At 51.7% G+C, this 11,688-nt stretch overlaps 1 protein-coding gene across 1 annotated transcript in view; it reads left to right on the top strand.

Moving 5' to 3' along the window:
- Positions 1-11,688, top strand: part of HYDIN (HYDIN axonemal central pair apparatus protein) — a 152,317-nt gene that overhangs the window by 82,353 nt on the left and 58,276 nt on the right. The window contains exons 20-22 of the mRNA XM_030457986.1: positions 1,198-1,341; positions 3,971-4,114; positions 4,879-5,192. Coding sequence (XP_030313846.1) covers positions 1,198-1,341; positions 3,971-4,114; positions 4,879-5,192 — 602 coding nt within the window. The remainder of the gene's footprint in view (positions 1-1,197; positions 1,342-3,970; positions 4,115-4,878; positions 5,193-11,688) is intronic.

Here is an 11,688-nt window from a genome sequence, read left to right as displayed (position 1 = left end):
ATGCCCCAGTTCTGTCCTCCAGCACAGTGCTGCCCAGGGGCTGCTTTCCACAGGGATCTTTCCCTGATTCCAGGGTTGCTGTAAAGGTTTACAGCTGGGCTGGCAAGTAAATAACTGAGAGATGCTCTTTATCAGCCCTGCTCCCTTCCCAGAGGGAAAGGAGAGAGAAAAAGGGAGAGAAGCTATGGGGTTGGAAGCTGAAGTACCCAACTTTAATGAAACAGTAATGAGGAATAAAAAAAGTAATGAAATCTATGGAAAACCAACGTGGTGCTCCTCCCAGTAATGCTGGTGTGACCACCAAGGTGCCAGACTGGGCTCCTGGAGTCAGTGGGAGGTGGGTGCAGGGATCAAAAGCAGAGGAAGAGGTGGTGTCCTCTTCCCAGGGTGAAGAGAGCTTGAGGCTCGTGGTCCCTCAGCTTTATCCTGAGGATGACTTGGGATCCACAACAGGGAATGATGGAATCACAGAGCAGTTGCTGGTGGTTTTACAGCCAGCTCTAGGAGGGCACAGCACATCCCAGGAGTGAGTGATCCTCTCTTAACCTGAAGGCAGGCTGCCTGCCTGGGTTTTTCCATGCATCCATTCCACTAAGCTTCCAAGGGGCTTTGGTGGCATTGACTCTTCTATCCCCCCTTTCCCTTAATATATTGATGGGGTTTTTTTCATCAGTACCCACAGCTTTCTCTAAGCATTATGTTTAGCTATGGGGCAAATCAAAAAGCTGATCATGTGGGGCAGTAATTACTGTAATTGTAGACAGCCCATAACTCACAAATGCCTTTGGTATTGGAGACAGTTTTTAGAGACATTGTGTTGGAGATATTTGTTTTGTGCTGAGGGTGGTGAAACTCTGGCTCAGGTCACCCAGAGAGGTGGTAGGGGCCCCATCCCTGGGTCAGATTGGGCAGGGCTCTGAGCAATGTCATTTGGTTGAGGATGTCCCTCCCTGTAGGGGAGCTGGATGATGAGATGGCCTTGAAATGCCCCTTCCCACTCAAACCAGACCAAAAGTCTATAAAAAGAAAGGGGTCTATAAAAAGGAGGAGAGCAATGTCACAGCAGTAAAAGCTGCTGGTGAGGAAGGGCCAAGATTCCAGAGTTTTTATCCAGGCTGGCAAAACCCTTGATGCCCAGAGTGTTGGGGAAGGGGTAGGAGATGCCGTGTGTTTCCTGGGTCTGCCTCTTGCCTGCAGGTGGTGAAGGAGAGGCTGCTGTGCCATGCCACGGTGGGGAACAAGGCAGGGAAGATCCCCATCATGCACGTGGATGTCACCTGTGAGTTTGTGGCTCCTGTCCTGCAGGTGTCCTCCAGGGAAATCACTTTCCGGGTGGAGAAGGTAAAGTCTCTGGGATGCAAGGTGACATTTCATGGGGACTTCATGCAAGCCCCTGAGGTGTCTGTGTGTGTGCTTGTGTTCAAGGGACAAGGTCAATCAGCTTCTCCAAGTCCATGGGGCAGGGCCATTAACACCAAGATCATTATTTCCTTTCTCTGGGGCTGGAGACAGTCACCAGCTCTGTTCTGACATTCTTTATGTGGAGACAGAATTGAGCTGCTGATCCTGCTTTGCTTTTTTGGGGGGAACAGGTTTTCCAAGGAAGCTGTGGCTGCCCCATCCCTGGCAGTGTTCAAATCCAGGTTGGATGGGGCTTGGAGCAACCTGGGCTGGTGGGAGGTGTCCCTGCCCATGCAGGGGGTTGGGACTGGGTGAGCTTTAAGGTCCTTTCCAACCCAAACCAGTCTGGGATTGTGTGATCCAACAGCACAGGGGGAGAGGTGTGGGGCCAGGACAGCCCCAGTGGGGGTTTGGCACCTCCTGTGCCAAAGGATCAGTGCCAGACCCCCTCCTGGCCCTGCCTGAGGCTCTGTGTGAGGTGAGCAGAGGATGTTTAAGAGCTGGGACTCAGTAAAACTGAGATTCCAGAGGCACCCTGGGGCTGGGCCTCATAGCCAGTTCTAGAGAAACACCAGTTCTTAGTCTCAGGGTAAAGGGAAGTTTTGGGGGATCCTCCAAGGCATGGTGATGCCATGGTTTCTGCCAAGCCAGACAGAAAGGGACCTGGGAGTCTGGATTGCCAGGAAGCTGAAGAGGAGCCAGCAGTGTGCCCAGGTAGCCAAGAAGGCCAATGGCATCCTGGGCTGGCTCAGGAACAGCGTGGCCAGCAGGTCCAGGGAAGGGATTCTGCCCCTGTGCTCAGCCCTGGGGAGGCCACAGCTTGAGTCCTGTGTCCAGTTCTGGGCCCCTCAGCCCCTCAGGAAGGAGCTTGAGGTGCTGGAGCAGGTCCAGAGAAGAGCAAGGAGGCTGTGAAGGGATCCAGCAGAATTGCTGTGAGGAAGGGCTGAGGGAGCTGGGGGTGTTGAGGCTGGAGAAGAGGAGGCTCAGGGGAGACCTCATCACTCTCTGCAACTCCCTGAAAGGAGGTTGGAGCCAGGGGGGGGGTTGGGCTCTTTTCCCAGGCAACTCTCAGCAAGACAAGAGGGCACAAAGGGTCTCAAGTTGTGCCAGGGGAGGTTTAGGTTGGAGATGAGAAAGAATTTCTTTCTGGAGAGGGTGCTCAGGCATTGGAATGGGCTGCCCAGGGAAGTAGTGGATTCTCCGTGTCTGGAGATCTTTCCAAAGAGCCTGGATGTGGCACTGAGTGCCATGGGCTGGGAACCACGGGGGGAGTGGATCAAGGGTTGGACTTGATGAGCTCTGGGTCCCTTCCAACCCAGCCCATTCTGTGATTCTATGATGTCTGAATGCTGATCCTGGAGGGAGGCTGAGAAAAGGAGGAAAAACCCCTCATCTCTTGTGTGTCTTGCCCTCCTCCTTGGTTCTGTCCTCCCCTCCTGGTATGGATTCTTGCTCTGCTTTTTTCCAAGCATCCCCCTCTTAAAGGACCCACAGATGTCCTTCAGATTCAGTGCTGAGGATGCCAAAACCAACCAGGTGCCTTTGGTCTCTGCAGCCTGACTCCTGCATCAGCTTTCCCTCCTTGGCAAGGTGTCTGAAGAAGAGGAGAGATTTCATTATTTAGTTCCTGTGTTTTCAGGTCTCTCCTCCAGTTCCCAGGCTACCAGAGAAGCATCAAATCCTGTGAGCAGGCAGCTCAGGTTTAAGGAGGAGCTTTTCAGCTCTGATTCCACAGACTCTGATTTATCAAATGCTGCTGCTGGATCTCAGGACACCCAAACACTGTCTGGCTTATAGAAGCCATGCAGGAAACCTGGAGCAAAGCATAAACAGCAAGAAATAGCTTAGGCTGAGCTTAGTTTTTTAGCTTTGAGACCACAGACACCTTTGCTGGTGCAGCAGAGGAAGCAGGAGACACATTGGAACTGGGCTGTTCCAGCTGGGTCTGTGTGTAAATGCTCAGAGCTGACTCTGGGCTACTGCAGGCCCTCTGCTGCTGGCCCAATCCTGCTTGCTCTTCTCCTTTATAGAACTGTAGAGTCACTAAAGTTGGAAGAGACCTCTAAGATCATCAAGTGCAACCATCAACCCAACCCCAACCACATCCTGAAGTGCCAGGTTTTGCAAACACCTCCAGGGATGGTGACTCCCCCACTGCCCTGGACAGTAAAGAAATATTTCCCATCATACAGTTAGTGAGGCTCCTAGAACAAATATGGCTCTAAGAAGTTACTGCATAGAGGTGAAAAATAGGGAATTCTGCCCAAGAGAGGATGCAGAGCTAGGGACAGATGGTCTGGGTTCACTTTCTGGTTGTGATCTCATCCATGCAGCTGGCTCTTCTCAGATTCCTGCTCCCTCACCTGGACACAAAGGTGTTTCCTCAGGGGATGCTGTGCTTTCTAAACATGAAAAGCACCTGATGTACCCTTTAAGAGGGTAGAAACCAATTAAAAGAGTAAATAAAGATGTGTGCACTTCTAGGTCTGGAAAACATTAAATGCATTGGAAGGGGGTGGAGGTCCATGGCCACTTCAGGTTGGTTTTTCCTTGTCTCCTGTTTATGTAGCAACCCAGTGATGTCCTGACTCTTCAGTACAAGCCTTTTTCTTTAAAAAACATCTCCTCCCTGCCACTCAGTGTTGTCCTGGCCTTAGAGCAGCCCTTCTTCATCTGCAGTGTGGACCAGCAGCCCCTGCCTGCAGCTGTCCAGGTGAGCAGAGGGGGTGGTGGTTGAAGGGGGTGAAATGTGGTGCTGTGTTTCTGCCTGGGGGTCCTCTAGGAGAGAAGTTTGTTCCTCAGGGTCAGCAGCAGACTGGCCTGCACTAAATGAGGTTTGAAACAAGGTGCTGAAGGGAAGGAAATGTCATCTGAGGTGGGGACATATGTACTGGCTCTAAGGCAGGAGAGGGGAGCAGGCAACAAAGTCTGGGCAAGCCATGCACTAAAGGTGAGTTATGGAAATCATCCCAGCTCTCCACCATCCCTCCTCAGATAACTGAGGGTGCTTCCTGACAGGGCAGCTCTGCTTCCAGGAGGGCTGAGGATGCTCCTCCAGCCTCTGCCTGGCCCCTGTTGCTGGTGGGAGATGTTGGAGATGGTGGTGATGAAGGTCTGGCCACCCCTTCTGAAAGGTGAGGCTGCAGTGCTGTGAGGATCAAGGTGTTTAAAGAGTCAGGGCAAAGGGCCCTGGTGTCCCAGAGTGCTCTCTGTTTAACACAGAGCTTTTGTGACTCTTGAAATCAGGACAACAATATTTATTTCCTCCTTGGATGGATGCAGAGGGCAGCAGCAGCAGCAGCCTGAGGTGGTTTCAGACAAGGGTGCTGTGGTGCTTGCAGTCAGGTGCAGCCTCTGAGAAAAAAAGTGATGAGCTCAGAAGTCTCCACTGGAGTTGCACTTTGAGCATCTCCAGGTTTCATGCTGCACCTTGGGGCTTCATCACCCTGGTGGTCAATGCTCTTCATCTCCTTGCAGCCCATGAAGGTGGAGATAGGGGAGGAACTTCAGCTCTCCATCAGATTTAACCCTGCTTATGAAGAAGACTTGAATATCAGGGTGGTAGAGAAGGCTCTGAGGATCCAGTTTCTTGAGCACCCTCATGAGGAGCAGGTCACTGTTCGGGGAGAAGTCTACTTCCCAAATCTCCATCTCCAGACCATGGCCCTGGACTTTGGCTGCATCCTGAATGACACTGAAGAGGAGAGGAGCATGGAGATGACCAACTGCAGCCCCCTGCTTGTCCAGTACCACTGGTCCTTCCTGACAGCCAGGCCTGGGAGCCAAATGAGGTATCTGCACCTTTGCCCTCTCCCTGAATCTCTTCTCCTTCCTACTGTCTCTTTTGTGCTTTGCAAAGACCAAGGCTGCTTTCCTGGGATCTCGTGGATTGCTTTCAGCTTTCCCTGGGGGAAATGACACCTACCAGCTCTGCTCAGGCTCAGATGTTCAGGGAACAGGTGATCTCCACCCCCATGGCACTGGGAAGGAGAACACATTCTCCATCCAAGCTGGGGCTGGAAGATGCCACCAGCACTTTTTACATAGCCTGGAGTGCTGCTTGGATTTCTGGAGCTCCCAGTCTGTGCCTGGGTTCTGGGACAGGCCATGGGACCTCTTTCCCTCCCCTCCCAACCTTGGTTGTCCTCATTTCACACTGAGACCCTACACAGGCCCTGCCACCAGAGCCCTGTGCTGCTGTCCCAGCCTCTTGCTGCTTTGCTGTAGCCCCCTGGGAAGCTGTAGCCCCACTTTCTCTGGGAAGGAAAGTGGGTGTAGAAAGCTGCTTCCTCAGATCCCCGTGGCCTGGGGCAAACAGCACCTTGGACAAGTGAGTTTTGAAGCTGTCCAAGTGTGCAGCACATTCCCAAACCAGCTCTTTAGTGGTTTACAGCAAAAGAGCAGATTCTGCTGCAGCACCAGGTCCAGCTCTAAGTGTTGGTGGGAGCAGATTTCTGGGGAGCAGGGCCACCCAGTGCTGGCCTGTACCTTCCAAGCCCAAGAGGAATCATGCTGGAGCACAATTTTGGACACATCTGTGGCCACTCTTCCCTCTGTGGTCACTCTGCATTGCCCAGAAGCCCAGTCTGGGCAGTTCTAATGACAGCAGCAAATGGTTTTTCCACAATGCCCCAGGAAACTGAGCAAAGTTCAGCCCTGGGCATTGAAGTTCTGCTGTTACAAATCACCCAGCTCATCAATAAATGGTTTTGCTTAGGGCATTGGGTTCTGGCTGAGAGGAGATGACCTTCTGGGAGCTGGAAGGGAGCTGTGAGGAGCAGACCTGGGCACTGCTGGAGCTTACCAAGTGACAGGAAATCTTGAGGGAGGCCCCTGATGCACAGCACCTTCCCCAGCAGCCCCAAAAATGCAAAAGGAGGTGGAGGGAGGTGGGCTGGGAAGGAGGAGCAGGGCTGTGTGCTCTGCTTGAAGGCCTCTGTCATCTCCTGGTAAATTAGATGAGGGTTTAATTGCATGCCAAAGGGGAAACCTAATTTCCAGAGTAGAACAATGCCTATATTTTCTAATAAGGGGGAAACAAGCACATTACTGTCAAGCCTGTGTGGAATCAATTTCCTCTGGGGCCACTTGTTGGCCACTTGCCTGTTTATCTTTACTGCTCTTGGTTTGGTTTGTTGGTTGTTTTTTTATTTATCTATTTATTTACTTCATAAGAACCAATTGAAGGGTTTGGAAATGTGTATTCTGAGTCAGTTTTCAGCATTTTCATTTCCCTGCCTCCACCTCCATTGGCTCTGCTGGGCAGATCCTGCCACTGCCCAGCTCTGCTGAGTTGGGTGCACTGGAGGGTCCTGAGCAGCTGGCAGGAGATGTGAGCTCCAAAGGGTTCAGCATCCCCCCCCCTTGCTGGCTCGTTAGCACTGTGGACAGAAGGACAGCTTCTTGGTCTGCTCTGCATGTTAATTAGACAGTAATGTGCTCTCTCTGGGTCCATCAGCAGACACTCAGTGGCAGAGCTGGAAATGAAGATGGTCTCCAAGCTATTAACACCTCAAATTGATCATTAAGAGCCCAGCAGAAGGGCAGCATGTCAGATATTATTTCTGGCCCACATTAAGCACTGTTGGTATTCTAAATTATCAGATCAAGCTAACTCAGTCTGACATCAAGGGAATCAAGCATCAGGTCTCATGAAGGTGAGATCAATAGAATTTAACCATCTGAACATCCAGCCTTGCTGGAATCCATCTTTAGAGACTCCCAGCATCAATCAGACACACATCTGTTTTGGCCAGGAAAGAAAAATGTTCTTTCTTTGCCTGGATCAAGGTGTTATGTGCTTAGACTTTTTTCTTTTTTTTTTTTTTTTTCTGATTTTTCAACCAATTTTTTCCTCCTCACCCACTATTGGTGCTGCAAGGTTGAGCAGAGGGACCCTATAGCCCAACAGGGGCTTCGTGGTGGGATGTGTCCAACTCAAGCCAACCCATGTCCCTCCTCTGACACTGCTGAGCCATAAATACCTCCTGGTTACTCCTCTTCTACTCCTGTGTGGTTAGAGACAGACTGAGAATGGTCTCTCCTTAACTCTTGGACCTTTAGTAGCTGAAAGGTGAGTTAAACCTTTGCACTGAGATGTTTTCTGGAGCACTGCAATGGGGCTGCAGAACCACCCAGCAGCAGACAGGAGATATGGAGCCAAATTCAAACATTTTGTTGTCTTTCTTACCTTCTACAAGGGCTGGTTTGTCTTCTTGCCTAAGGGCAGCATCCTCCTCCCCAGCTTTGTTTGGAATTCCCACCCAAAGGATACACCAGGATTTTCTTACAAACCTGTGACAAAGGCTCATCCCCAAACTCAGCTCTTCTCTGGAGTTTTCACCCTTCATTAAGGCTCCATGCCTTGCCATTTGCTTTGCCCATTCCTGTTCCCACATCACCTCTTTGTCCCTCTCACACGAGCCACATTCCCTCTGTGTCCCAGGATGGATCTGGTGATCCCATGGCTCTGGGGAGCATTCACTTCTTGGCTACAAGTCGTTGCAGCCTAATGAGTTGCCAGGAGATTCTTTGGGGAAAGGGTTTGTCGAGCTACCCGTGCAGAAAATGACTCTTTTCTCCCCCATCCAGGATTTTCTCTGCCAGTTTGTTTGGATCCAACCAGGAGCCTTTCCCTTCCTGGATGCTTTATCATTTCTCATCCCGCTGCAGCCTCCTCTTGTATGGCCCCTGGCTGCACTGCAGGTCCAACAAAAACCCCCATCCCAATTCTCTTTTACATCTGAGGGAGTTTTTGCTTTGTTGCTTTTCCTAACAAGGAAGAAATGGAAAAATGCAGACAGTGAAAAGCAGCACAAGGCAAAAAATCTGACAGCAGTGCTCTGTCAGGAGCATCCCCAGCAAGGAGATGGAGCAGGGATGTGGCCATCCAGGTGCTGAGGCTCTGGAACAGATTGCCTGGAGAAGTTGTGGCTGCTGGAGGAGTTCAGGTTGGATGAGGCTTGGAGGAATCTTGCTGAGCTGGGAGGGGCTGGGGTGGATGAGCTGTAAGGTCCCTTCCAAGCTCAGCCATTCCATGGTCCATCCCAGGGCTGCTGCAGGGAGTCTCAGCTGGGTGATGGCTCAGCATAGATTCCTTCTTGTCCCTCACTGCCACCAGCTCCTTGGGACAGTCCATTTGTGGGTGTTGGTGTCACTTTTCCTGCTTAAATCCCCTGGGGGACTTAGGAAAGTGGGGATGGGACCGTGCTGCTGACATCTTCTTCAGCTGCATGAGGTCTGGAGGAGCTGTTTAGCAGGGAAGTGGCCTCTTCTTCCTCAGAGATGGAGTCTCCTTGGAGCAGGGACTGTGAGCTTCATCTCCAAGGTGGCATTTGGGATTTCCTGAAGAGTTTGTGGAGAGGCTCAATGCTCATGGGCCAAACCACTGGGGACCTGAAGTAAGGGAGCCTTGTGGGAATGTGCTGGTGGCAGAATGAAAAGGAAATGCAGTGAGTGCCAAGAAAAGTCAGGAGTAAGGAAAAAGATTTGTTGCAAAGTCTGTATCAGAGACAAAACCCCAGGTAGTGGGGGTGGGATGGTGACACCGTGATGGCCACTGGCCCAGGTTGCCCAGGGAAGCTCTGGATGTCCCTCCCCATCCCTGGATGAGTTCAGTGCCAGGATGGAGGAGGCTTGGAGCAACCTGGTCCGGTGGGAGGTGTCCCTGCCCTTGGCAGGGGGATGGGACTGGATGAGCTTTAAGGTCCCTTCTGACCCAAGCCAGTCTGGGGATTCTTTGCTTTATGAGGATGAAGGTTGGAGGTGATGAGTTCCCATTTCCATGTCTTTACCCTTCTCTGCTGTTCCCATGGTGACCCTCACTGTGCTCCTCTGCTCCTTCCTGCACATCACTGCTTTTTCCCAGCTCATTTGCTGGTTTGGGAGAGCTTCTGCTGCCCCAGCCCTTCCATAACCATGGCTTATGCTGTCCCACACCTGGAGGATTTTTCCCAATGGAAGGTGGAGCCCAGAACAGCAGTGTGGGAATTGTTTTATCTTGGGCTTTCTGTGCCATCAGGACAAAAGGTGGGAGATGTCCGTGGCTGTGCTTGGCTGGGGGTTGCCTTCTGGTTTTATAACTGGGCAGCAAGTGCTGGCTGGAAGGTGACTTCTTGCTCTGCCAGTGCTGTTCAGCTGCTGAACCTGGGAAGCAGCCAAATCCTCTCCTTGCTTTCTGAGCATCCTCATTACCCCAAGCACCTGGTGGGATCCTGAGGTGTCTTTGCCCTGCAAGCAGCATCCTTCTCCCTGGAAAATCCTTTGCAGCCTGGGTGGCTCCTGCTTTGATCCCCCTGGGCTGCTGCTCCCAGCCTGTCTCTGCAGGCTTGGATTGTTTATGAAACAGAAATGTCAATACTTTATTTTTATTGCAAATGAAGTATTCTTTACAGCAGCTCAGGCTGAGGCAGAGCAAGAAATTTGGGAACTGCTGCTCTTGCTTCTCTTTCCTGGCAGAGCACTGAGAAACCATCAGATGAAATCTGGGAGGCAGGATAAACTATTTCCTCCTCTTCAGCCAAAATTTATCCCTGAAAACAGCCTCAGGGTGAGGAGCTGCCATTGTTGCTGCTCAGAAGCAGGGATTCATAGGATCCAGGAACATCTCAAGTTGGAAGGGACTCATGAGGATTGTGTCCAACAGCTTGGAGGGGACTTCAGCTCAGGGGGAGATGCAATGGGGCTCTGCACAGGACAGGGCAGCCTGAAGAGGGTGGTGCAAGAGTCACAGAGTGCTTTGGGTTGGAAGGGACCTTAAAGATCATTAAATTCCACCCTCCCTGCCTGGGCAGGGACACCTCCCTCATCCACCCTGGCCTTCAACACATGATGGGGCATCAACAGCTTCTCTAGGCACCCCATTCCAGTGCCTTACTGCCCTCAGGGTGAAGAATGTTTCCTAATATCAAACCTAAATCTCCCCTCTTTCAGTTTCAAACCATTAACCCTTGTCCTGTCACTGCTCTCTCTGGTGCAAAGTCCCTCCCCAGCTTTCCTGGAGCCCCTTCAGGCACTGGAAGGTGCTCTAAGGTCTCCCCTGAGCCTTTTCTTCTCCAGGCTGAACACCCCCAACTCTCTCAGCCTGGCTTTGTAGCAGAGGTGCCCTCAAGTCCTTCCCCTCCATCATATTCACATCACAGAGGGAAGCAGGAGGCTCCAGGGGGGACCAGGCACCCAAAGATCCCAACTCAGTTAATGCTGCCTTTGTCCCCTCTGTCCTTGGGGACACTGATCTTTCTGCTCTGTGGGAAACCTTTTCAACTGTGATCTCTCTCTTTGCCTGCTTCCTTTTGGGTGGGAAGTGTCACCTCTCCCTCCCCTGCTCCCCTCCATCACCCCACACAGCTGCCTCCAGTGTCCCCTGGACCTGGGACCCCTGGGACCATCCTTCACCCCAGGATCAGGTTTCCCAGGGCTATGTCTGCCTTGCTCCCAGTGGAGCAGGGATAATGATGTTGTACCTTGGATAATAACTTGGCAGTGATGGGAACTTGGCTCTGACATGGAGCAAAAGGCACCCACAGCCTCCAATCAGTGAGTCCTGCTGGAACAGAAGTTCTGGAGAGGGGATGGGAGGCAATGGCAGTGTCCTCAGAAGGGTGGAGCTTCAACATCTGATGTAGTTTAGGGATTCAGCCCTGGGAAGGATATTATAATGGAGTCTTTTTTATGGTTTTTTATTTCTTTTTGTATTCTGTGTTCATGATCATTGCTGCTTTACCTTCTCCTGCCTTTCCCTGTGGTGCCTTGCTGCAGAATCCCATCCAGAGGGGGACAGGATTGTGGCATCTCTGCTCACCCAGCTGTGCCAGGCAGCCTGTCCCACCATGGGCTGGTGGAGACACCTTCTGGGCTCAGCAGAAATAGTCCAGACAAGACTTTTCCTCCTACGTGAGGACTTCAGGATGTGCCTGAAGAGAGAAGAAGAGGAGGCTGAGGGAAAACATCTTTGCTCTCAACAACTCCCTGAAAGGAGGTTGTGGGGAGACAGATGTTGGCCTCTTCTCCCTGGAGAAAAGCAATAGGACAAGAGGAAATGGCACCAGGCTCCACCAGGGGAGGTTCAGGTTGGATATTGGAAAAAATCTCTTCACAGAAACAGTGGTTAAACACTGGGACAGGCTGCCCAGGGAGGTGGGAGAGGCACCATCCCTGGGGGTGTTCAGAAGATGGGGAGATGAGGTGCTCCAGGGGGTGGTTTAGTGGTTAGGGGTTGCCAGCCCAGGCACATGAGATATTCCCCTTCTTTTCAGTACTAATGTCCCTGAATCCCTTCCTACACAAATT

Source organism: Calypte anna, chromosome 11 (genome assembly GCF_003957555.1).
Source record: "Calypte anna isolate BGI_N300 chromosome 11, bCalAnn1_v1.p, whole genome shotgun sequence".
Lineage (NCBI taxonomy): Eukaryota > Metazoa > Chordata > Aves > Apodiformes > Trochilidae > Calypte > Calypte anna.
The sequence above is the reverse complement of the archived record's forward strand: the minus strand, read 5'-3'. Positions and strand labels throughout refer to the sequence as shown.